The 22,912-nt window shown below is 28.4% G+C and overlaps 4 protein-coding genes across 6 annotated transcripts in view; 2 read left to right on the plus strand and 2 right to left on the minus strand.

Moving 5' to 3' along the window:
• Positions 1-7,104, minus strand: part of simj (simjang) — a 130,575-nt gene extending 123,471 nt beyond the window's left edge. For all 3 annotated transcript variants that reach the window (XM_065502842.1, XM_065502840.1, XM_065502841.1), the window contains exon 1: positions 6,320-7,104. The gene's annotated coding sequence lies outside the window, so the exon portion shown is untranslated. The remainder of the gene's footprint in view (positions 1-6,319) is intronic.
• Positions 7,105-7,662: 558 nt separating this feature from the next.
• SsRbeta (signal sequence receptor beta) lies at positions 7,663-9,113 on the plus strand. The gene is made up of 3 exons (XM_065504524.1): positions 7,663-7,816; positions 8,029-8,404; positions 8,478-9,113. The coding sequence occupies exons 2-3, from the start codon at positions 8,030-8,032 to the stop codon at positions 8,673-8,675; spliced, it is 573 nt and encodes a 190-aa protein (XP_065360596.1). The 5' UTR covers positions 7,663-7,816; position 8,029; the 3' UTR covers positions 8,676-9,113.
• A 1,395-nt stretch (positions 9,114-10,508) lies between these two features.
• Positions 10,509-12,092, minus strand: LOC135953643 (tax1-binding protein 3 homolog). The gene is made up of 3 exons (XM_065503603.1): positions 11,900-12,092; positions 11,703-11,831; positions 10,509-11,633 (listed from the first exon to the last, which is right to left on the minus strand). The coding sequence occupies exons 1-3, from the start codon at positions 11,951-11,953 to the stop codon at positions 11,445-11,447; spliced, it is 372 nt and encodes a 123-aa protein (XP_065359675.1). The 5' UTR covers positions 11,954-12,092; the 3' UTR covers positions 10,509-11,444.
• Positions 12,093-15,634: 3,542 nt separating this feature from the next.
• On the plus strand, positions 15,635-16,707 carry LOC135955137 (membrane protein BRI3). The gene is made up of 2 exons (XM_065505444.1): positions 15,635-15,794; positions 15,890-16,707. The coding sequence occupies exons 1-2, from the start codon at positions 15,716-15,718 to the stop codon at positions 16,267-16,269; spliced, it is 459 nt and encodes a 152-aa protein (XP_065361516.1). The 5' UTR covers positions 15,635-15,715; the 3' UTR covers positions 16,270-16,707.
• The last annotated feature ends 6,205 nt before the right edge of the window (positions 16,708-22,912 follow it).

Here is a 22,912-nt window from a genome sequence, read left to right on the forward strand (position 1 = left end):
AGAGTTGGGGTCAATAAATTCAAACGTTTGAAACAACAAAAAAAGCAACACAAGAAGAAAATAACAGCAACAACAACAACAATGAATATAGATGACTAAATGAGTGAAAAAAATCAAACTACAACCAACAATTATGCGAATGCGACTTAAGTGTGTGTTTGTTTACTAGTGTGAGTGTTCATGTGTCGTGTCCAATATATAGACCTGAGGAAAGGAGAGTGGTTGGTTGGTTGATTGTTGGTATCTTTACTCGTAAAAATGAAAAATAAAACAACAGCAATAGTACATACACCAGATTATATACAAAACACTATACATACCTCTATACTACACTATACATCTGTACATACATTTTATTAAGTGGTGAGTGGAGAGAGAGGGGGTCATACAATAACAAGCATGTTTTTTTTTGCTGCTGCTACTTTTGTTTGAATATATCGATGCTGCTCTAGAAATTTCGAGGTTATGAAGGTATTTAAAATTTGTTTAAAAGAATTTTTTTTTTTAATTATCATCAAAACAATATGTACTATCTATATACAGTTTTAATTTATTTATTATGTTTGCATATCTTAATTCGGAAATAAAAAATATGAAATACCATTGCTATGTACATATCAGCAATAACCAATATTAAACACCCCCAGCCACCATTTTGACAAATGTAATTTTTGCTCTTTTTATGATGTTTATTACTTACTATTCCTCTTGTCAAAGAGAATAGAATAGTTATTAAAGTAAACTTACACGTTAGCATATTTTTTAACATGATGTTTTATTAAATCCCATTTTTTTTACATAAATTCTAGGCAAAGGAAACTTTGCATTGAAATATGTACATATTTGTAAATGGCACATTAAATCTGTTTGTTTTTTATACAGAAACTAGCTAAATTGTCGTACTAATAAATTAGTTGTAGTATAAATTTTTTATAATGAGGTAATATTGATTTCGGTTCTTTAGTTTTTTGTATTACAAATTGGAATGTTCATTAGGCTGAGTCGATTTGTATGGACGATCAAAAAGTAAAAAATCGTATAACAGAAACGCAATATACGGAAAATTCTAAGAAAATTTCCTCAAGAAATCATAGGTCTAGAATCAAATACTATCTTGCGCATTTTGTCTTTTATCTAATAAAAAAAACTATTAAAAAAATATATAATTATACTGAAATATCTTTGGATAAAAGACGAAATAAATGCGCAAGATAGGATTTGATTTTAGACCTATGGTTTCTTGGGGAAAATTGTTCATACTTTATTTAATTACAAACATAACTCCATTTTTATGAGGACATACAGTTACACAGATAATATAGTAGTACGTACCCCTTAAAAATTCTTCAATTTTCACAAATATTTATTTTAATATTTAAATTTAAAATTAAAATTAAAAACTTCAATTTTATAAAAAAAAAAAAACACAAAAGCCTATTTCAAAGCACAGATATTTATACGTACTCTAAAAAAGATTAATGTACACAAATAATTTCAGTTATTTATTATTTTATTAGTATTTTATTGCACTTAATTTTGCCTCAGTTACTGATCTCTATCGATTACTTATTGAAAATACCTGTTTTTTATTGTTGTCTCAGAAGTTATTTGATTCCACTTATACTTTAAATCATCTTTAAATTCTTGTTTGTTTCTGTAACTTTTTTCAAATGCCCATAAATGATCTATAGGATTCAGGTCTGGTGATTGGGGACGTTATAGAGCAGCCAATCTTTGACAAAATTCTAAGTCTGTTTCGGGTCGTTGTCCTGCTGGAAATACCAGGCGCCACTAAGACCCACATTTCAAACTGCTTTTCAAATGTCTAAATAAAGAAATCGTTCCATATTTGTTTCCACAAATCGCAGTTTTCCAACTTCATTCGCCGACATGCAGAACTAAACCATGACCAAACCACCAACTTAAATGTTGGAGTGAGGTTCTTCGGGAACAAATTTTTTGTTTCCCTTCACAACCGAATAAATTGTACATACTTGCTTTCATCATTAAAAAACACATTCGCCCAGAAATATTCTGATTTGTTCGCATACCTAAGTGCAAAGTCGAGTCGCTTTTTTCTCTTAATTTTTCATATTAATGGTTTTTTTCTTGGTACGCGGCTATGTAGTCCGTTTTTTCTCAAAGTACTTCGCACTGTTTCTGAATGGACATTAATATTCCACGGCTGTTGTTTTAGGATTTTTATTAACAACACTTTTTATAAATCGCTCAAATTGTGGGGAAATTTTTGGGTGGACGTCCAGCTTTTGGCTTACTTGCTAGGGATTGAGACTCAGACAAATTTTATATTACAGTCTGCACTGTAGACTAGGCACGTGCAACAATTTTAGCAATTGAACTCAAGGAATTCACCATTACAACAACAATTTTAAAAATTGCTCACGCATTTTGATACAAATGTCCATTGTTTTCTTACCCATTTTAACAAAAAAAAAAGTATTTTTTTCTTAATATGTATTACTGCAGTCTTTAAGAATTAGCCTTTTCTTTAAATCTACTTATTTTTAAAAAGTAACAATCTCTATTTGGTATCGTATAATTAACTGTACTGCCAGATTAAGTTTTAACTGTAAAAGTACAATAAGCGGAAAGTAAACCAGAGTTAGTAAGTTCTTGACAGTGTATCCATGCCTTGCAAAGGCAAGCAAAAATATCGATCAGAAATCCAGGGTAATTCTTAAACTCCAATTTTAGAGAAAGTGGTTACGCTTTTTGCGTCAAATATTTCAACTATGTGAAAGATCTTTTAAAAATCTTAAAGTATAATACAATTCACTTATCACAATTTTATTATGCAAAACGTAAGCACCATTTTTCATGCGGAATCCTTATTATACACATTAGGGTGGGTCAATTTGTTCGGGCTCAAAAAACGTGGTAAAGCGTATAGCAAATTCGTAATCTACGGAAAATTTTAAGAACTTTTCCCGAAGAAACCATGGTTCTAAAATCAAAATCGAGCTTCCGGTTTTTTACGAGAAGATTTGGATCTCAGGACCTCTTTTGCTAAGAGACCTCGGGTATGTTCAATTTTAAAAACAATATTTCTTCGTTTGTGTTCCGATCTCGTGGCTATCAATCATCTCTTATAACTTAAAAGATATTGGCATTTGAATAATACATGTTTAACATTTTTACCCACCCTACTCCAGTTTTTTGATGACCACGGTTGCAAATATTTATCGATTTTCTCCATTTTTACTTTATAGGACTAACAAGAAATGTATATATAAAAAAAGGAAGAAAAATCATGACTGAGTCCAAAGTTATGCATAAATTTAAAAATGGCTATTTTTCGTTATTTTTTTTGGGGAAAAAGTACTTTTTTCTTTTTAAGTTATCTAAAAAAATAAATAATGCAGAAACTATATATTTTTCAATATCTGTAAGTTTAGCACAAAACTATCATTAATCATTATATCTTACTCCATCATAATGGTGGTGTATCACATTGTGAGTCGATTAAACGATGGCTGGCTGTCAATGTAAACCTTGTGCGCAAAATTTTAATATTCAGTGATATTCTTGGAATTATTACAAATAAATTATAATAAAAATTAATTAAAGCCTAATTAAAATTTACTTTCAAATTTTGATAAAATTTATTTTACGAAAATAAATTACTAAAGTTTTAAAAGAAAAATATTTTTGCTTATTTACTTAGTGTATGGTATAACATGGTCGGGCTTGACCACCCTACTTTCTTACTTGTTTAAATTGCTTTAGCACTACGAATTTTACTAGTTTTGTATCTATGTTATCAGAAATATTGCATTTACAATCGAAAAGCAAAAATGTTCTATTTTATTGTATCAACCTTATCAGCTGTGTCAAACGAAAGCTTCCGACTATAGCCCTGACCTGTATTGTTTTCTATATTTAGAATCTAATTTTTGTGAATTCTGGGCAACTATGTAGAGACATTTGAATCAATAATCTTCAGATTTTCAAAGATTATATCATGATATACATACTTCTATTTAATTTATTTTTATGAATTCTTATTCTAAACGTTTTTTCACGTAGTAGTATACATTATTAGTATATAGTATACATAAGCATGCTTTGTTTTTAAAATTCGGCGTGTAATAAATTGTAAAGTATTATGAAATATTTGCGATAAAATTCGAATGAGTCATAACTTTTGTTTGAGCTAAAATTTTTCCGAAGTTTGTTACATTACGGTAGGGATTTGGCATTTTTATTTAAACCTAATAAGAATAGTTCAAGTGTTAGTTGAAGTTTTAAATTATTTATATTTTTATGCCTATATCAGATGTATGTATTTTCAATATTTTTGATTCATTGCGTAATGTACATATTAATGTAAATTAAAGAAAATATATTAAACCTGCACAAAATTTAATTCAATTTTCAATAATTAGAAAAAGTGCTGACCTAATATAATTTTCTAGTTGTAATTTATTTTTATTTAAACAAATATTTTTACAATTTGATCATTTAATATTTTCTGAGAATTTGTGAAATTTATGTAATAACATAATGAAATTAAAATTTGGATTATTGTTTAGTTTTAATCAGAATTTTAAAGAAAAGTGTTTCCAAAATAAATCTGTATAAAATCTTTATTAATTAATTAAGTACGAATATACTTTAAAAATAACTGATCTAAACATAAGTAAACTAAATTTAAACAATTCATGCATGCTTGGTTAGCTATATGAAATTAGGGCTTAAATATTCCAACCATATAATTTTTTTTCAACATTTTCTCACTAATAAAAATGATGCAAAAATATTGGGTAGGGACGTTTAAAATGTTAGATGTTATAGGTTTTTGAAAATCTGTAGTTTTCGAGGATCCTTTTTGAGAAATCAAAAAATCATACAAATGTGTTGACAAAATATACAGTGGTGGCCAGGAATTTAAGACAAAAATCGTTTGCTAAATTCCACGTGATTGTCAATTATTTTTTCAAATGTTTCCACAAATATGTATGCATGAGGACTGTTTTAACACACATGTGTGTTTTATTCGACTGTGTCAATTCATACATATCCACCACGAACACATACAATTTTTCTACAACTTGACCAAAAAAATTTTTTTTTAAATAAACATATTTTCTCACATTTATATCATTATATTTTTATTATTATAGAATATTAGGACCAAATTTCGTATTTTTAGTTCCATTAGTTTCGGTCATATCATGTTATTAACAGCGGATGTTCGCTGAGGTGGGTCAACGTATTTCCACATATCTTTGTCCATATATGTTTTACCGATTTTTCCAAACATTTTTCAGAAACTAGAAACATTAATAATAAATTTCATACCCTTAGAGGTCCTTTTATTTAGGCTATATCGCACTTAAAATTAAGTTGATGAAAAAAATTCAAGTATTTGTCTTAAATTGGTGGCCACCACTGTATCTCGCACACCCAGTTCAAAAGTGACACAACTCAAAATTAATTTTTCGGGTTATAGGTAGGTATAAACCCGAAAAATGAATTTTGAGCTTAAACTATGCACAATACACTTGTTTATCTATACAAAAAATATGAGTGTATTCTGTTGTTGTCAATTGTTACTAAAAAAACACTAATGTCTTTCATTATGTTTCAATTTGTATATTTTTATTTTCGATTTCTGAAAAATTAAAAATTTAAATATGTGTTGTCCATTTCTTCGACCCCGGATACTTATTACAAAAGATATTTAAGATTTTAAGTTAGTGAGGGTAGGAGCAAACTAGATTTTATTAAAAAATTATAAATATTAATCCATACATAAGTATTAATGTATAAAAGTTTTTCTTTAAACTAGCACAAACTTTACATTTAAACTCTTCTGTGAGTTTCTGATTTTTAATTAATGCTGTAAATCAAACATAAATGAAGAAAAAAAAATTAAACGTCAAAATACTTTGACGTTAACTGCCAAACAACAACTACAATCAGAGAGAGTCGTTATGGGGCACACAAAAAAACGTTAAAATTGAAAAAGAACGAAATAAAAACAAAACACACCATCAGAAAAAAGGAATTAAACAGAAAGCGCCAAACGTAAGTTTGTGTGTGAGTATTAACGAAACAGCGCAGTTCAAATAGACCGGTTCAAAACACATTAAATGAGCGAAAAAGCAAAAAATTTAAATAAAAAAAAGGGAGGAGGGGTTGATTGTCTGTCTATCTATAAAAAAAAATGAATGAAAATTTACAAAAGAATATTATTTAATAACTTAACAAAACGCAAATTAATGGAGACGCATTGTTTATAAAAATGTATCTATTTTATTTAACAAGCAGTAATCACAAAACTCACTCTACTTACCCTGTTTAAATAAATATATTTTTTAAAGATAAAAATCCGCTTTTTGTTTTTTTGCTGTCGTCACACACACCAATTTGCTTTTGTGGCCAATTAAACAGGTTAGTTATTTGTTAGTCGGTTCAATAAATCTTTTTGCTGGTAAAAATTAACCGCTTTATTAAATATTACAACAATTTTGTTTTATTTATTGTTTTTTCTGTTTTATGAAATTTCATCTATTTTTTTGTTTGAAACACTTTTTTAATTAATTATATTTTGATTTTTATTTCCTTTTTGCCTTTATTCTTTTGCTTTACTATTTCTTTTTAAATATTTTTTATTGCTCTTTCACTTCTTTTTTTTCTCACTCACACATACACTCTCTCCCTCACACTGTTACACGGATATACTAAAATTTTTTGCACTTTTTTTGTAAAAGACAAAAAACGAAATTTTCTTCTTTTTTCTTGGTTGCCTTTTTTATTATCAATTTTTTAATATATTTGTTTTATTATTATTATAAATACTTTTTGCGGGGAGTGCGGCCTTTTGTGAATGTTTGATTTTATACCGTATTGTTTGGTAATAAAACAACAAACTTTGTTTATATTATTAAACAAAATTATAAAAATGAAAAAAATTCACACCGTCAGCGAATGTGTACGTGAATTTTCTTCGACGAATAAAACTCGACTGCGATTTCTTTTTACAGCAATACTCAGTGTTGCATTTTTCTAGTAGTACACACAAATAAAACAGCAAAATTTACACTGAAATTTCATTAAAAATTATTGTTTTTTATTAGATAAATATTTATAATCTATTTAAATGCCTGTCTTTTACATTTAATTAATGTCAAATTGAAGAAAATTGTAAATTAATTTTTGTGAAGCAATATTTTTACAACGCTGTCATCATTAATATAGTTGGCTTTGTTTTTCTCTTACGTCTTACATTCGTAGTCTCTTTCTTGTAAACATGGCGGCAAGTTTTTGACAGTTAATAATGCAGGGATGCCAGATTTTGAAAAGTATTGGTTGGTACTTTTTCTTTAAAAAAAAAATGTATTAAAAAAAGAAAAACAGAGTAACTTTCTTCTAGTTACTTTTTCTAAAAAAAAAGGATTTATACAGTAGTTTTTAAGATGCCTTTGTTTTTAAAAATAAAAGTATTTATATCCAGTACAGTGTTTATCAACGAAAACGGTATTATCTTTCAGACTTGATTTTTATTACCTATAACCTGTATTATCTTTATTGGTAATACCGGTATACTCTGCCTTACCTTGCAGAGTTGTATTTCGAGACTGTTTGGGTTGAGAAATCAAGAAGCTTTTATTTAGGTCTCGTTTTACACGAATATTGACATTTTTAGACGAAGTTTACACGTCACAACACTTCATCGTTCCCATTGAAAAGTGAAACGTCGTATTGAAAAGCGGCAGTGTAGTAAAAAGTGGATACAATCAAGACTGATTTCTAATAATTTAAGAAATATTAAATAAATTTTAACAAAAATGTAAGTCATTACTAAAAGTATTAATAAAAAACTTTATGAAAAGTTAGTTATTAGACAAAAGCCAAAATAATTAAATAAATAAACAGTTAAAATGAAAGTCTGTCTCCACGTCAACAAATCTTGCGGCATCTAATAGACTATTTTTCATTGTGACACGCAGAAGTGTTTCTTCAAATTTAATCTAATTATATTTGTTTTATTTACTATTGCAGCATGTTCAAAACCTTATTAGTTGCTTGCGCCTTGTTGGCAGCCGTCAATGTGTGCTTATCTGATGAAGAAACCTCCGCCCGTTTGTTGGTATCCAAACAGATCTTAAACAAATATTTGGTTGAGAAGAGCGACCTGTTGGTTCGTTACACTATTTTCAATGTAGGCAACGGTGCTGCCACCAACATCAAGTTGGTCGATAACGGTTTCCACCCTGAAGCCTTCGATATTGTAGGCGGTCAACCCACTGCTACCGTTGAACGTATTGCTCCTCAAGCCAACTACACCCATGTCTTGGTTGTGCGTCCCAAATCTCACGGTTATTTCAATTTCACTGCTGCCGAGATCTCTTACAAGCCAGTAGAAGAAGCTGAAAAGGTATTAAAAAATCAACATATTTAATTTACGATATTTACTTACTCATTCTCCAATTTTACTTCACTTTTTTTAGTTGCAATTGGCCATTAGCTCTGAACCCGGTGAGGGTGGTATTGTCAACTTGAGCGAATTCAACAAGCGTTTCTCCTCTCACTTCTTCGATTGGGTCGCTTTTGCCATCATGACCTTGCCTTCCTTGGCCATTCCTTTGGCTTTGTGGCACTCATCCAAAAGCAAATACGAACGTTATGGCAAGAACAAAAAACATTAAATGCTATTTGTTTAAGCTTTTAGGAACGTAATTTTTTTATACATTTCAAAATTTATAAAATTCCCTCCCTTTTCCGATTTTGGTTCCATTATTAATTATTTTTCCTGCTACATACGAAGAACAACACACAGTGCATCATATTACAAATTTCTTTCGGGTCACGAGAAAGGAAAGATTTTTTTTAGTTTTAGCATGAAAAAATCGTTTTAGATTTATTAGAAAAACTGAAGAAGGAACGATGCGTCTTTCGATTTATAATATAATGATCTATGTTAAAAAAAAATAATTGTTAAATCTTCATCTTAAAAAAGCACTTTTCAGTTGATAGATAATAACATCAGTTGATACTATCACACATTTCTACATAATTTATTTAAAGTGCGTCAATTGTCAATGTGAGATTTTTTTCTAATAAAAAAAAATATTGAAAAAATAAAATTTGTTGTATCATTTAAATTAAATTTTGGTTAAACTTTGAAGCCGTTTTTATATAAATACATAATTATATACCAGAATATAAGGGTTCGGTTCAGAATGACTTGTATATGGTTTAATTTGAACAGGAAGGTCAAAGCAATATTTATCTAAAAGTATTTTACATTTTATTTTTTAAGATAAATGTAAATTTGGGTGAAATACATAATACAATAATTGTAGAATGTAGAATCACTAGGGAGAGTTTTCAATATTTAGCCCTATAACGTCAAACTTTGATTTTGCTTTTTTTCATATTTTTTTATATTTGCTTTTGTTTGGCGTTACAAGAATTGTATAATTGAGAATTTATTTTCTACTGGGTGTACCTTATGTTGTTGTATCATGGGTGAAATATATAAACATAAAATGGGTGATATCTTGAAAATCAATTTATAATATTTGATCAGATTCGTGATCTGCATGCCCAAATTAATAAGAAAACTTATTTTATAAGAGGAAATTAAACAAAATAATGGTATTGAAAAGTAATTATTCAAGAAGATGGAGGATTTTGCCATAGAGAAATATACATAGAGCGGGTAATACAATAACAAAATATGTTCATGGCAATGCATTCTCATGAATTAGGTTTTTGGCTCTCAGTTACCTATCTAGTTGTAATCTATGGATTTTGCATTCAAAATCGTAAATGCAGTAAATTTGTGCATCACTGATGCCACGACCTGCAAACTTTTGCAACATATAACTTAATGATGCATTGGTTGCACAAATTTGCGGCATCACTGCCAACAATTTGCATTAACAAATGTTTGACGTAAAGCAATAATCGCAAATATGCTTTTTCGAACGCTAAACTTTTAATTTGCTGCAGTGATGCAATCATACTGAATTTACGAACACAACCAAGATTTCTTCTTTGAAATTTCTACTTGATTGATGAATATTTTGCAATCAAAAACTAATTTTCAGGAAAATCCAAGATAGAGGGTATTGAATATAGTTCCTCGATATACAATTTAATTAATTTAAGCTTTTAAATTTGATTTTCCTTTTGTTTTTTGTGCATATTTAGGGCCTCATTTTATAAAACGAAGCGTTCAGAAACGTAAGCAATTTGTATGCAGAATACTGGGAAAAAGGTTTTAAACTTGAATATTTATATATCTACAGCTAAACTTTGTCAATAAGATTTTATTGAATGAAAAATAATCATATGATTTACATAAATCGAACCAATCCTCATCATCAGTTGAACCCCAGCTTGGACGGACTACTTCCTTGTCATTATTTTGCTGTGGAGTTATAAGAGTCTTGCACTACTTGGGCGATATGTAACAGAAATTTGTTTATTATTTAATAAGAAATTAAATTTTAAATAAATAAAACACCATAAACTTTTGCAAAATAAGAAACGGTTTTCATTTATTAAATATAAATTACAAATCATTACTTTTATTAACAAATAAAAAAATAAAACTTCTTAAAATTAATAATGTTAATACACATGAATAATAATGAATGTATGTATTTATTATAGAATTGTTTTCTATGCTTAAAATAACCACATTTTATTTTTGTTTGTATCACATAAAATACTATTTTGTTTAGATATTTTCATAAAAATCTATATTTTTGTTTGTATGTATGAATTGAAAATTTAAACAAAGATGTAGATAATAAAATAGTCATGAATGAAATGCTGCTCTGTACTACAAATTGTGCATATAAAAAGTATAAAGTTTGTTTTCTTCTGATTTTGTTTTTAAATATAAATGCTTGTGTTACTTTTTCTAATGTACATTTAATTAATACATAAATCTTTTGTTGTTTTAATTACATATTTATTAAATTGTTTTGTTTAAGAGCATAGACTTATAGCAATAATTTGGCCACGGATTAAATATTTATATTGGCTTGATCGACAATTGAAGAAAATGTAGTAGAAATAGTTAAAACTTATAAAAATAATAGCATTAAAATAAAGTAAGTTGAAAAAAAGAGATCTTTAAAAGTTGCTTAATTATACTATCATCCGATAAATTGAAATTTTTGGATGTGCACAATTTAAGCATAGTGTATAACAGGCGCGTTTCCATAACGTGGAATATAAAATTACGTTTACTACTACAACAAGAAAAGCTTGAGCGGATTACACGCCTGTTAAATAGTAAAATAAGTTGCCGAGTATTAGGTGGATAGATAAAGATAGCGTCGTGTTATTTTTTTTTTTGTAGAGTATGATTATGCAGACGATAACAATTGCTTAATTTGTATATAAAGGTAGACAAGAGGTTTTTATCAGAATTCAGCTGAATTCTATTCATAAAACACTTATGTAGAGGTTACTCCCTTACGAGCCACCAACATATTTAATACTGGATGTTTCCGTATATAACTTACGGCCTTTTTATGAGTGACCATGGTAAAATCATAGCCATTACACTGTAAAATCTTATCGTGTATACGCAAACCTGCACGTGCAGCTGGGCTACCATCATGAACTTCAGTGACATAAATACCCTGGTTATGGACAAAATAAGTTTTAAAATTAATAACCAAATCCCATGTTTTTATAAAAAAAACACCTACATAATCTGTATAACCTTGTGGACTTTTCTTATAATCTTGATCGATGCCTCCACCAATTTTGAACCCACATTTTAAGATCTCTCTGCCCTCCTGATCGTAATCCTGCTCTTTGTGTAGCGTTATTGGAATCTATAGAGGATTAAAAATCATTGCCACTATCATTAACTCCACCCATGATGTCATTGAATATTACTTACGCTCAAACACTCCATGGCCGTGCCGGCCTGATGCTGAAATGCCATTTTAGCCATGTTTATAGATTTTTTATAGTTATTTGTTGTTTAAAAAGAATTTGAGTTAAATTAAATAGACTTGTTTGCTATTTAGAAAGTTTTAATATCGAAATTTGTGTTTTATTGTTGTACACCTTAGAAAATCGGTCAATTGCTGTAATTGTCAAATTAAAAAGTGGGTGTATAAGTTACAGCATTTGTATACATAACAAAAAAAATCGGGAAAAGTATCTTTTTGGGAATTCAAGTAGATTGAATAAAAATAATGGAATAATGCGAAGAATTATTACTAATGAATACAATAATTTGAAATACATAAATACAAAAATAAAATCATTGATTAAAACATAAAAAATTGGAGTTTATTCTTAGGCATGTCAGGAAGACCTTGATTTGTTCGTAAATATTTTTTAAAGAAAGTTTCTTTTGAATGAACTCTACTCTTCTCTTCTTTACCCATCAGAAATTTATTTAATCAATATTATTTATAGAAAATCGGTAAAAATATTTAGGATTATATCGGTTACTTTCGATTATTGCATTATAAAAATTTGAATTTTCAAAAAATTTGTTAAAATTATTTTTTCTTATTTTTGGAAAAAAATCTTTGAATTTAATAATTCATAGAGCAAATAAATGTTTCTGTGGTCCACACATGAACATATGGTGTTGTCAATAGAATTTCTCAGTTGTGTACATAATTATTTATTTATTTGTTAATCCATATTGTAATAGAAATGCCACCCAGGCCAAAAAACGTAATACACAGCAATACAATCCTGAGTATAGTTATTTTTATTTTTCATTAAGCTTATTGAGCATAGAATCCTCATGTTTTGTGAACAACTTTTTGCAGTAGAGTGATAATCATAGTATTATCATGATAATCGAGTGTATCACTGCGTTTACATGATGATTTTTACAACGTTGCTTTTGCAATGTCTCTTTTTGTTTGTAGGCGATCGGTATAGAGAAGCTTGGGGGGTAAACAAATAGACTCGATTTGTGTCATGGCGTAAGGATTATAAGGTGTATGCCAAGGCAAATTCATACAAGGTGGTGTCAGTTCTACAAAAACAACGATTGGTCTTAACAAATGTCAAAAAACCAAAGTTAAAAATTAAACAAATAAGTATTTAAACTTAATATAGTGTAGATAATTGAATAGTGAGGGCTTTACTTATTTATGTAAACAATAAATATTATGTTAATAAGCTTAGAATATGTAGATATTTAAATATAAAAACAAGCTTTGACAGTTGTTAGAACCAAAAAAATTATCAGCTGTTTGACTGACTCCACCTTGTATAAATTCGCCTTGGTGTATGCGTTACCGCAACAAATACAACAATACAAAAACAAATAACTTTTATAGTGTCAAAAACAGCTGACATAATGCATAGAAACTACAGCAAAAAAAAAATTTGACAAGATTAAAGTTGTAAACAAACTCGAGCAAAAAAATAATCAGCTGTTTGATTAATGTCACCTTGTATATCATTACACCATGATTTGTGTTTTTCGTGTCTTTTTCAGATTTCTCTTTATACTAATTTCTTTTCTTCTTATTCCGTTTTATTCTTTTCCTGATTTTGAAGTTTAATAAAGAAGATTAACCGATTAAACAATAAAAATCAACCCTGGCTGCAAAAAAGGAATGAAACCAAAATTCATCGTATAAACGCAACATGATTTTGGAAGCAACTTCAAAAGGGAATTAAGAAAAAACGACGTTGTAAAAATCATGGTGTAAACCTAGCCTATGTGAAAAACATATAAAGTAGGGTTCTATGAGTCGATTGTTCGACTGTTCGAAGAATCGACTTTTTGCTGAAAAAAGTCGAATAATCGATTAAGTTATCTCAAAAATTGAACAGTCGATAAAAGTGTAAAAAATCGATAAAAGTCGAAAATAGTCGATAAAAGTCGGCTTTTTAGATTGTTATACAAATATTTAATTGCAATATTATACTAAAACTAAATATGCATACTATTGCATACACATTCAAGACAGCAGTCTACCAACTTCAATCTGTCAAAAATAAAATGCAAACGTTTATATGAAGACGATTATTTTGACGACAGCAGAGCTACATGGCCACACGACTACTCATGCTGATGTAGCCGAATTATGCATTAAACACATTCAAGACAACAGGCTACATGACTACACGAACACAAATTCTGCTGGCTGCAGTTGTAGTCGTGTGGCAGCTACTGAATTATTTTAAAGACGACAGCTACAAAGTAAACAGCTGATTTATAATTCAGTGGTGCCACTTTAATAAAAAATAACCGTACAAAATTCCGAAGTAATTAAGATTGAAACAATTATTTTGAGTAATAATATATATATGGTTATAATTAATTTTGTACCTGTTATTAATTTATTTCAACATGGTTATCAGAAACTTCTCTTAATTAAGTAAAAAAATATATTTTTTAAGCACTAATTTGATTTACATTTTTTTATATTAGCAATACTATTTCTGTTTTGTAGTTGACAACAATAGAAATTAACCATATTGAAATAAATTAATAACAGGTACGTAATTAATTACAACCATATATATATATTATTACTCAAAATAATTGTTTCAATCTTAATTACTTCGGAATTTTGTACGGTTATTTTTTATTAAAGTGGCACCACTGAATTATAAATCAGCTGTTTACTTTGTAGCTGTCGTCTTTAAAATAATTCAGTAGCTGCCACACGACTACAACTGCAGCCAGCAGAATTTGTGTTCGTGTGGTCGTGTAGCCTGTTGTTTTGAATGTGTTTAATGCATATAACATAAATACATGAATTTCGGAAACTTTTAGAAAAGTGTTTTGCCATGTTTCCACGGCAGTCTGAATTACTTAATTCGTGTTTTGAATTACGATTGCGAATCAACCTGTTTACACGACAACATTCGTAATTCAGTTTGGACAGCTGATTTTGATACATAAATAATCGATAAAAATTAGAGATGACAGTCATTCGTTCGTAATTCATAAGGTAATTCAAACTAAATTACGTACGACAAGGTAATTCGCATTTGAAATTTTGTATGGCGAATCATGTAATTCAGTTCGTAATTGGGGGTTGAATGACGAATGAGAACGTGAATGAAGAATAATGCCGTCGTGTGAACATGGTATTTGATAATAAATTTGCCAAATTAGTAATGTAAGTTTGTTTCCTAGTTTATAAATTTAAATATAACTATTAGAAACAAAAGTGATAATATTATTTAATAAATTATGGCCTTGATACATTTAATTATTATTGCTAAACATTAGAAAAGGCACATCAATAAATGAATTTTTTACGAGAAATGGTAAAAAGTTGAAAATAGTCCGAATAGTCGGCATAACTAAAAAGTTAAATCGAAAAGACGACTCTTCATAAATTACCAAAAGTCGAAAGTTCGAAAAGTCGACTTATAAAAAACGAGAAAACTCGAAAAATCGACTTTTTGTTTCAACTATAGAATCCTAAAATAAAGTCGATTTTTTTCAGCAAAAAGTCGATTGTTCGAACAATCGATTATAGAACCTAATATAAAGTGTTTAAAATTTATAATTTTTCTGAGTGCACCCATTAGTGTCATCACTAATTGTGAATGTTTTAATTGTCATCTCTACTTGCATTTAGATAACTGTTATACAAAGCAAAAACAACTTAAAAGAAAACATTGAATTACAATTAGCTTACTATTTAAAAAATTGAGTCATTAATAGATAATTTGATAAGAATTAAAAGAAAATCAAGAATAAATAAAACAACGAAAAATGTCTCAATCGACTAAAGAGCTTCAACCACCATCATACGAAGAGGCCATGTATGCTTCCACAGAGGCACCAGAAGTTGGTAAGTAAATTGTTAAATTATTGGATAGGCTATGTAAATAAATATGTACATGTACAGAATTTACGATAATAAACTTATTTTATCTATGCACGAAGGCTTCAAATATCCCAATCCAAATATTGGTGTCACACAAACATCTACGCCTTATATTCCACAACAGCAGACTCAAGCCCAAAACGTACCAATACACGGAAATCCTAGTGCACCGCCACAACCTTCCCATGCTGCTTATCAGCAGGTACCTTCATATGGAGCATTTGAAACTACGCCGGTCAATGTTGTTATACAGCCAGCAGCTAATGTGCCTCGAGAAATCATTGTTATAGGTGGCTGTCCAGCCTGTCGCATTGGTATATTAGAAGATGCATATCCTTGCATTGGTTTACTTTGTGCTATTGTATTCTTTCCCGTGGGTATACTATGCTGTTTAGCTATGAAGAATAAACGTTGCTCCAATTGTGGCACCGAATTTTAAAACCGGATGGCTGACCGAGTTCATATTGATTACACAAGCTTTAAATGTTGTATGTGTAAAACTGCATAGATGTGCATGTGTATTGACAGGCTTTCTAAAAGCCTTTAAATTATTATTATTATTATTCTTATTAACAATTTTAATATTATTATAATAAACGTACTATAAGTTTTATATATCAAGTGTATGGGTCGAACCTAAGCTATTGGGATAAACATATAAATGCTGTATACTTTAAGTTTAAAAACATATGCCCACAATCATATCAAACGAAAAAATATTCTTTGTTTTTGTTTATTGTTTATAATTGCTTTAAAATTGTTATTGTTTTCATTTTGTTTTTAATCACATTTGACAACTTCGATTGTGTATGTTAAAATGTGTGTATACTTTTGGGCGTTTACAATAAAATATCTGTTCTCGTATATGATTGATGATGGATGATTCTTGTATATGATTGTAGATAAACAAAATAAATTTATTGCAAATTATTAGAAAATTAAATTGTTTTTATTTTTTAGCTTTTCAGTCAGATTCCATTCAAATTTGACAAATTTTGAATAAATAATTTTTGCGATTTTAAATTGGCAAGTAAAGAAATTGAGACATTAAAAAATTTGAACAAATAATTTTTCACATAGAAAAGAAGAAAACGCAAAATACGAAATTAGTTCCACTTTCGGTTGGAATAAAATGCTGCGTATGACAAATAAAATAATCAAATATTGTAGGCGTATTTATATAAATACATACTGATAATTATCAGTACGTCTTTTTTTCTTTTAACGTTTATTTAAAATGTATTATGTTTTAAATACAAAATCGTCATACATATAACAAACAATTGGTCTGTTCGGTAACTAAAATTTACTAATAGACTTAGGCCAGGTAACTTATCAAAATTTTAAACATAGTTAAGGCTTAATCAATGTCTAAATATATTTTTTCAAACAAATTAAATTTTGGGTTTGTTGTATTTTTCGCCACAACAACCACAAGTGAATAGACAATTCAAACTGAATAAAAAAAATAATCAGCTGTTTCATCGCAGTCACCTTTCTAAGTGTGCCCTGGCCTAAACTATGTTTAAAATTTACTAATGTGCTGTTTTTCTATAGCGAACGAGTACTTTGAGTGCAAATTTAACATGTGTTTTGTCCACTCAAAACGCTCATTCGCTATAGAAAAACAGCACATAAGTTACCCGGCCTTACAAAATTTGAAAAAATCATTCGTTTCTATTATTTTTTCCAACATGTGTAGGCGCTTCTATGTGGAGAAAATTTGTAATTCAAAAACCCTTGTTTGGCGTCAATCCAAGTTTTCCAAAATTTTTATAAAAATAAAACAAATTTCAAGTATTAATTAGAGACGTAGATTTCTTTTTATTCCAAATAAATATTACCTCGTAGAAGAAATATGTTGTGTATTTATGTTGAAGACAAAACGAAGTGTGTTTTATAATGCTAAAATAACAAGCATAATTTGGCAATCAATATTTAAGGCACCGTTAACGGTTTACTCGCTTGAATCTAGTAAAATACTTCCAGCAAAGTTGCAACAATAGATTCTAACGTTGTAAAAAAATAGTATAATTCGTTTAATGTCGTTATTACTAAAAGGATGCAATCTAAACAATCCTATTCTATTAACCGAGGTACGATTTGTCACACTCAGATACTTAATGGATATCTCCCTATAGAAGTGGCAGATCGGAGGTTTCACGCCAACCCAACTTTTCTCTGAACGGGAACACAGAACAATCAAACCACATATAGATCCATCAGCCCACGTATGGCTTCCCTACAGCATCTAACTAGTTTAGATCCAACTACATGGCTGCTTAAAGTCTTCAATGGGCTTGACTATCTATATACATATATATGGTCACCCTATCCGCCCTTGTAATCTTCGGCCTTATCAATTCAGATTTTTTTATTTTAAGTTTCTCTTAAACCGATTATTTTTACCACTGACAGGACTATTTGGTTAGGCTCTTCAGAAGAGATTTATTTAGTTTCGTACAAATACAACAACAGAGAAAAAAATCGGAAAAATCTTTATGTTATAGGAATTAATATTTCACCATGATATTTCACATACATACTTTAGTTTCGATTTTTTTTCATTTAAAAAGTCTTCCTTTATTTACATTATTTTGCAAAACTAAATATTTACAAATGAGATCTTATCTTTACATATAGAGTTGCTCAAGCGAATTTAAAGAGTTTATTTACATACAAATAAAAATTGGGTAAAAACACCTTTATCAGCCTAATTATGAAAAAAATTCCCTGGGAGTTTTTTCCCTTTTCTCATTTTACCTAGTCAAATTCTATGTTAAAAAACGAAAAGGGAAAAAACTCCCGGGGAATTTTTTTTCATAATTGGTCTGTATATGAATAGTTAAATATTCCAAACATTATTCGAAAAGGTTCATGTGATTATAGTATGACTATTATTTACAATAGTCTAATATAAGCACAGCCTTTGCAGTTTGATAATTTATAGTTAATTTTGGTTTAAGTCATTACATGCTCTTATTAATAAATAAGAAGAACTTTTGTTTTTCTCAAAATACCTGTTTTTTAATCTATTTATGAAATCTATAATTTTTTCGTAGCCTGTTTCTTCATGGATGAGATACGTTGGGTACCACCAGGGTTTATTGTTTATAATTTTAAGGCATTTGTTTTGAATGACTTGTAAGCGTTTTAAGTGGTATTTTGCAGCAGTGCTCCAAATATGACAAGCATATGTTAATATCGGCCTGATAACGGTTTTAAAAAGAAGATTTTTGTTTTTGTTATTTAGATATGAACGCCTGTTTAACAAAGGCCATAAAGCTCTAAAATATTTCATTGCTTTGGAACATATTTCGTTAATATTGCGATTAAAAATCAGTTTTTTTATCCAATACTACGCCGAGATATTTAGCTTTTTTTACTATATTTATGGTGATGTTTCCAACAGCTAGTTGGCATCTAGGCAGTATTTTAGGGGATTTATTAAATGGAAAAATTATTGTTTCCGTCTTGTCTGGATGACTCTTAATTTTCCATTTTTTAAGATATTTCGTGCAACTCACGAATCCTTTTTCCATCTTTTTCATCAATGCACTTGTAAGTTTGCTTGAAAAAATTAAAGCTGTGTCATCAGCGTAGTATGCAATTTGAAATTATTTGGGACCTGAAAATCAGATGTGTAAATCGAATAGAGCAATGGCTACAGAACTGATCCACGAATCCTTTTTCCATCTTTTTCATCAATGCACTTGTAAGTTTGCTTGAAAAAATTAAAGCTGTGTCATCAGCGTAGTATGCAATTTGAAATTATTTGGGACCTGAAAATCAGATGTGTAAATCGAATAGAGCAATGGCTACAGAACTGATCCATGGGACAACCCTGCTGAAACTTCAGTTTCGATGTAAAATGTTAATCCATAATACTTTCCGAAAATTTAAATAATCGAATTTGTATTCTTAATTACATATTTTAAATGGACTCAAAACTCAGATTATACTTTCTTCATTTCCAATAATAAAACAAATTTCTTTTAAAGTTAACACATAAATACATTTTTTATTAATATTTGTAGTTTTGTATGTAGTATATTAAATTTTTAACTTTAAACTCAGTTAATAATTCATGTTTTTTTAGCATTTTAGTTATAAATATCTATGTATGTATTAAAGTACATATAAGTATGTATGTGTATACATAGTATTAAATTGAGATAATATTTTGTTTGATATTGTAGGTATATACGAGTACTTAGGTATTTAAAAAGTATGTAAAACATACTTAGATAGAAAAATCATATTAAATTAAAACATAATTAACATATAGTAGTACATATTTGAATCTGCAAGAATATATTATGTATGAGTTGTACATATGTATGTATATTAAATAATAAATCTCAAGCAATTACAAATTAATATATGCATTACCAAAATTAAATAAAAAACCGTAGAAATTAATTAATTGTAATCAGTTAAAATATGTATAAATTAAAAAATGCAATACGAAACACAAACTTAAAAATATCCCTTAAAATATGTTAAGGTTTTTATTATAAATACGAGTACATATACATATGTATATGTGTATAATTCGTATTGTAAATATTTTTTTTTAAAATTCGTATTTTACAATTACATATTTAAAACCTTTAATATTGATTAATTTGTTCAATTATCTTTAACTTAATGATGTTCTAGTTTTATTTGTTTTAGTAAAATTTCAAAAATAATCATGAATGTTTTCTATTTTATTTTCAAAGTGATCAGCATACCAATTAACATAACATATTTTTTTTTTAAATAATAGATAATTTTACAATAGTTTAACTTCTAGTTATTGTCTTATGAGTTTTTATTTTCTTTTTAAATTTTAATATATATTACGTTTCTTGTACAAAACAAAAATTTTTTTCTTAAATTTTGTGTAATTTTTAATATATATCGTCACCTAAAATGTATAATGATGTAACAACATTTCAAACATTTTTAAAGTGATGGACAGAAAACCATTGCAAACCATTGATATTTATATCAAAGATACTTTGATATAAATTTTATTACTTCTATTTAACTTATCAAAATTTTAAACATAGTTAATTAAGGCTTAAACAATGTTTAAATATATTCTTTTCATACAAATTAAAAAAAAAATATCTTTGATTAAAGCTAGCCTGATTTGTGATTGAAAATTTTCAATTACTTGTGATTTTGTTCGCGCACAGCCCCATTAACAAGTAACAAGACGTCGAACATGAACAAATCGGACTCACAAATCATCCATGTGTATCCAGCTTAAGCCTAAACTATGTTTAAAAGTCAATAAGTTACCCGGCCTTAGGCCGTTATTTAATCATTGATTAAGCTTAACTATGTTTAAAATTTTGATTAGTTAAACGGCCTTAGTATTTAAACAGAATGACAAACTCATTTCCAAGTTAAGAATTTTTTTTTATGTTATACCTCAGATTTAGGTATTTTTGTTACGTTATATTCCATTTTAGGTGACAATATGTGGGTTGGTTTATGTAAGTATACTGGGATATTTGTTAGAGCTCTTAACACGTTAATAAAAATGTAATTTTCAAAATTTAATTTAAATCATGCACAGTCCATTTTATACAGTCCTATAATTATTTCAATATTTAAAAATAGTTTTTGAACGAAACTATTATTATTTTTGGAATTTGGCAAAGCTCTTATTTAAAATACTATTATAAATTAATAGCATAGTTTTAGGGTTGGCAAATATTTTCTCAAAAAAGCGTTACCACTTTTTTAGCACAAATTTGTTTACGGTTTCTCTTACAAGTGTTTTGTAAAATCAAAAATTATTATCATCATAAGTAAATAAGTTTTCATAGAATTAAAATACACATATATTTTATTTAGACTCTAAAGTAACCTCTAAATTTTAGAGGTTACTTCAAATATTTGCCATGATAAAAATAGCTTTAACATAAACAAACCTAAAAGTATGTGACACAATTTCGTAGATTGAATGTCCATGGAATAGAGTTGTCGCATGATTGTTAAACGATTTTTGTAACTCACTATCCTTTGTGAACGTTAAAGTTAAAGTGACAGATCGCTTTCATATAGTGCTAGAACTAGATCCTCCTCTATGGTCGTTAATGTGTTATTTCCCCTTGATTGCTTAAAACAGTGAATGGAAGTTGATAACAGTCTCTACTTTTATTGTGTAGGTATTTTCATTTTTGAAATAAATCTTTTAAATAGCCTTATAACGTATCCAATAGTTAGCTTAAATATTTAAAGTAGTCAAGATTTTTCATTTATTGTTGTGTTCAAATAATAATTTCTGAACGAAAATTCATATTTTTGTGATTAATATCGCCAATGAAAGATTATTATATCAGTTTAATTAATAATTTTCCTTGCTACTCTGCACACAAATTCCAATATTTTATTTTTCCGGATTGAATAACCGTTTGCAATAGCTGTACACTTTTCTTGGAAATTTATTTATTTTTTGTCTTTTGTGTGCTCATACATTATGCAATTTGTAAAATTTCTTAAAATACTGGTCCGAATTACCGCATTCGTGATGCAATGAACTATCGTATCGAAAAATAATTTCATATCGTCATCATCACAAAATGTACTAAATTTCATGCTCGATATCGAATGCCGCAATCTCAAATAACAAAATTACGATCGATTTTACTCGATATCGAATGCGGTAATTCGGCCCCTGAATTGAGTGTGGCCACGGTTATCTAATATGTTGCTGGCCAATGGGATTGGGTGAATTTCAAGTTTTTTTTTTTTAATATTTTTCAAAATTTTTCGTGATCTCAGTTTTTACAAGGGGCACGTTTAGATCTATTCCTATATTACTGTAAATAAATGTATTTCTTTAGTGAACTGGAATATTCCTTAGTCTGAATTAAATCGGAATTTATTTAAATTTATCATTTCCGTATTATTTTTACTAATTCTAGCTAAAATCTATAATTCGTACAAATATCGTAACAGAGTTTATCAGGTATATTATGGTAATCGATTTCGAAAACGAACAAAGATTTTTAATTTTGATACTTCTGGGTCAATTTGTTACACATTTATTGTTTAAATACATTTAAATTATTTTCCATTAA

The sequence above is a fragment of the Calliphora vicina genome, chromosome 3, assembly GCF_958450345.1.
Source record: "Calliphora vicina chromosome 3, idCalVici1.1, whole genome shotgun sequence".
Lineage (NCBI taxonomy): Eukaryota > Metazoa > Arthropoda > Insecta > Diptera > Calliphoridae > Calliphora > Calliphora vicina.

What these genes read in the sequence shown, in the direction of transcription:
- SsRbeta (XM_065504524.1), top strand. Translation starts at nt 8,030, where the DNA reads ATGTTCAAAACCTTATTAGTTGCTTGCGCCTTGTTGGCAGCCGTCAAT. An exon ending in CAGTAGAAGAAGCTGAAAAG is followed by an intron (nt 8,405 to 8,477) that starts GTATTAAAAAAT and finishes CACTTTTTTTAG; the next exon opens with TTGCAATTGGCCATTAGCTC.
- LOC135953643 (XM_065503603.1), bottom strand. Translation starts at nt 11,953, where the DNA reads ATGGCTAAAATGGCATTTCAGCATCAGGCCGGCACGGCCATGGAGTGT. An exon ending in CGGCCATGGAGTGTTTGAGC is followed by an intron (nt 11,832 to 11,899) that starts GTAAGTAATATT and finishes AATCCTCTATAG; the next exon opens with ATTCCAATAACGCTACACAA. An exon ending in CACAAGGTTATACAGATTAT is followed by an intron (nt 11,634 to 11,702) that starts GTAGGTGTTTTT and finishes GTCCATAACCAG; the next exon opens with GGTATTTATGTCACTGAAGT.
- LOC135955137 (XM_065505444.1), top strand. Translation starts at nt 15,716, where the DNA reads ATGTCTCAATCGACTAAAGAGCTTCAACCACCATCATACGAAGAGGCC. An exon ending in CACAGAGGCACCAGAAGTTG is followed by an intron (nt 15,795 to 15,889) that starts GTAAGTAAATTG and finishes CTATGCACGAAG; the next exon opens with GCTTCAAATATCCCAATCCA.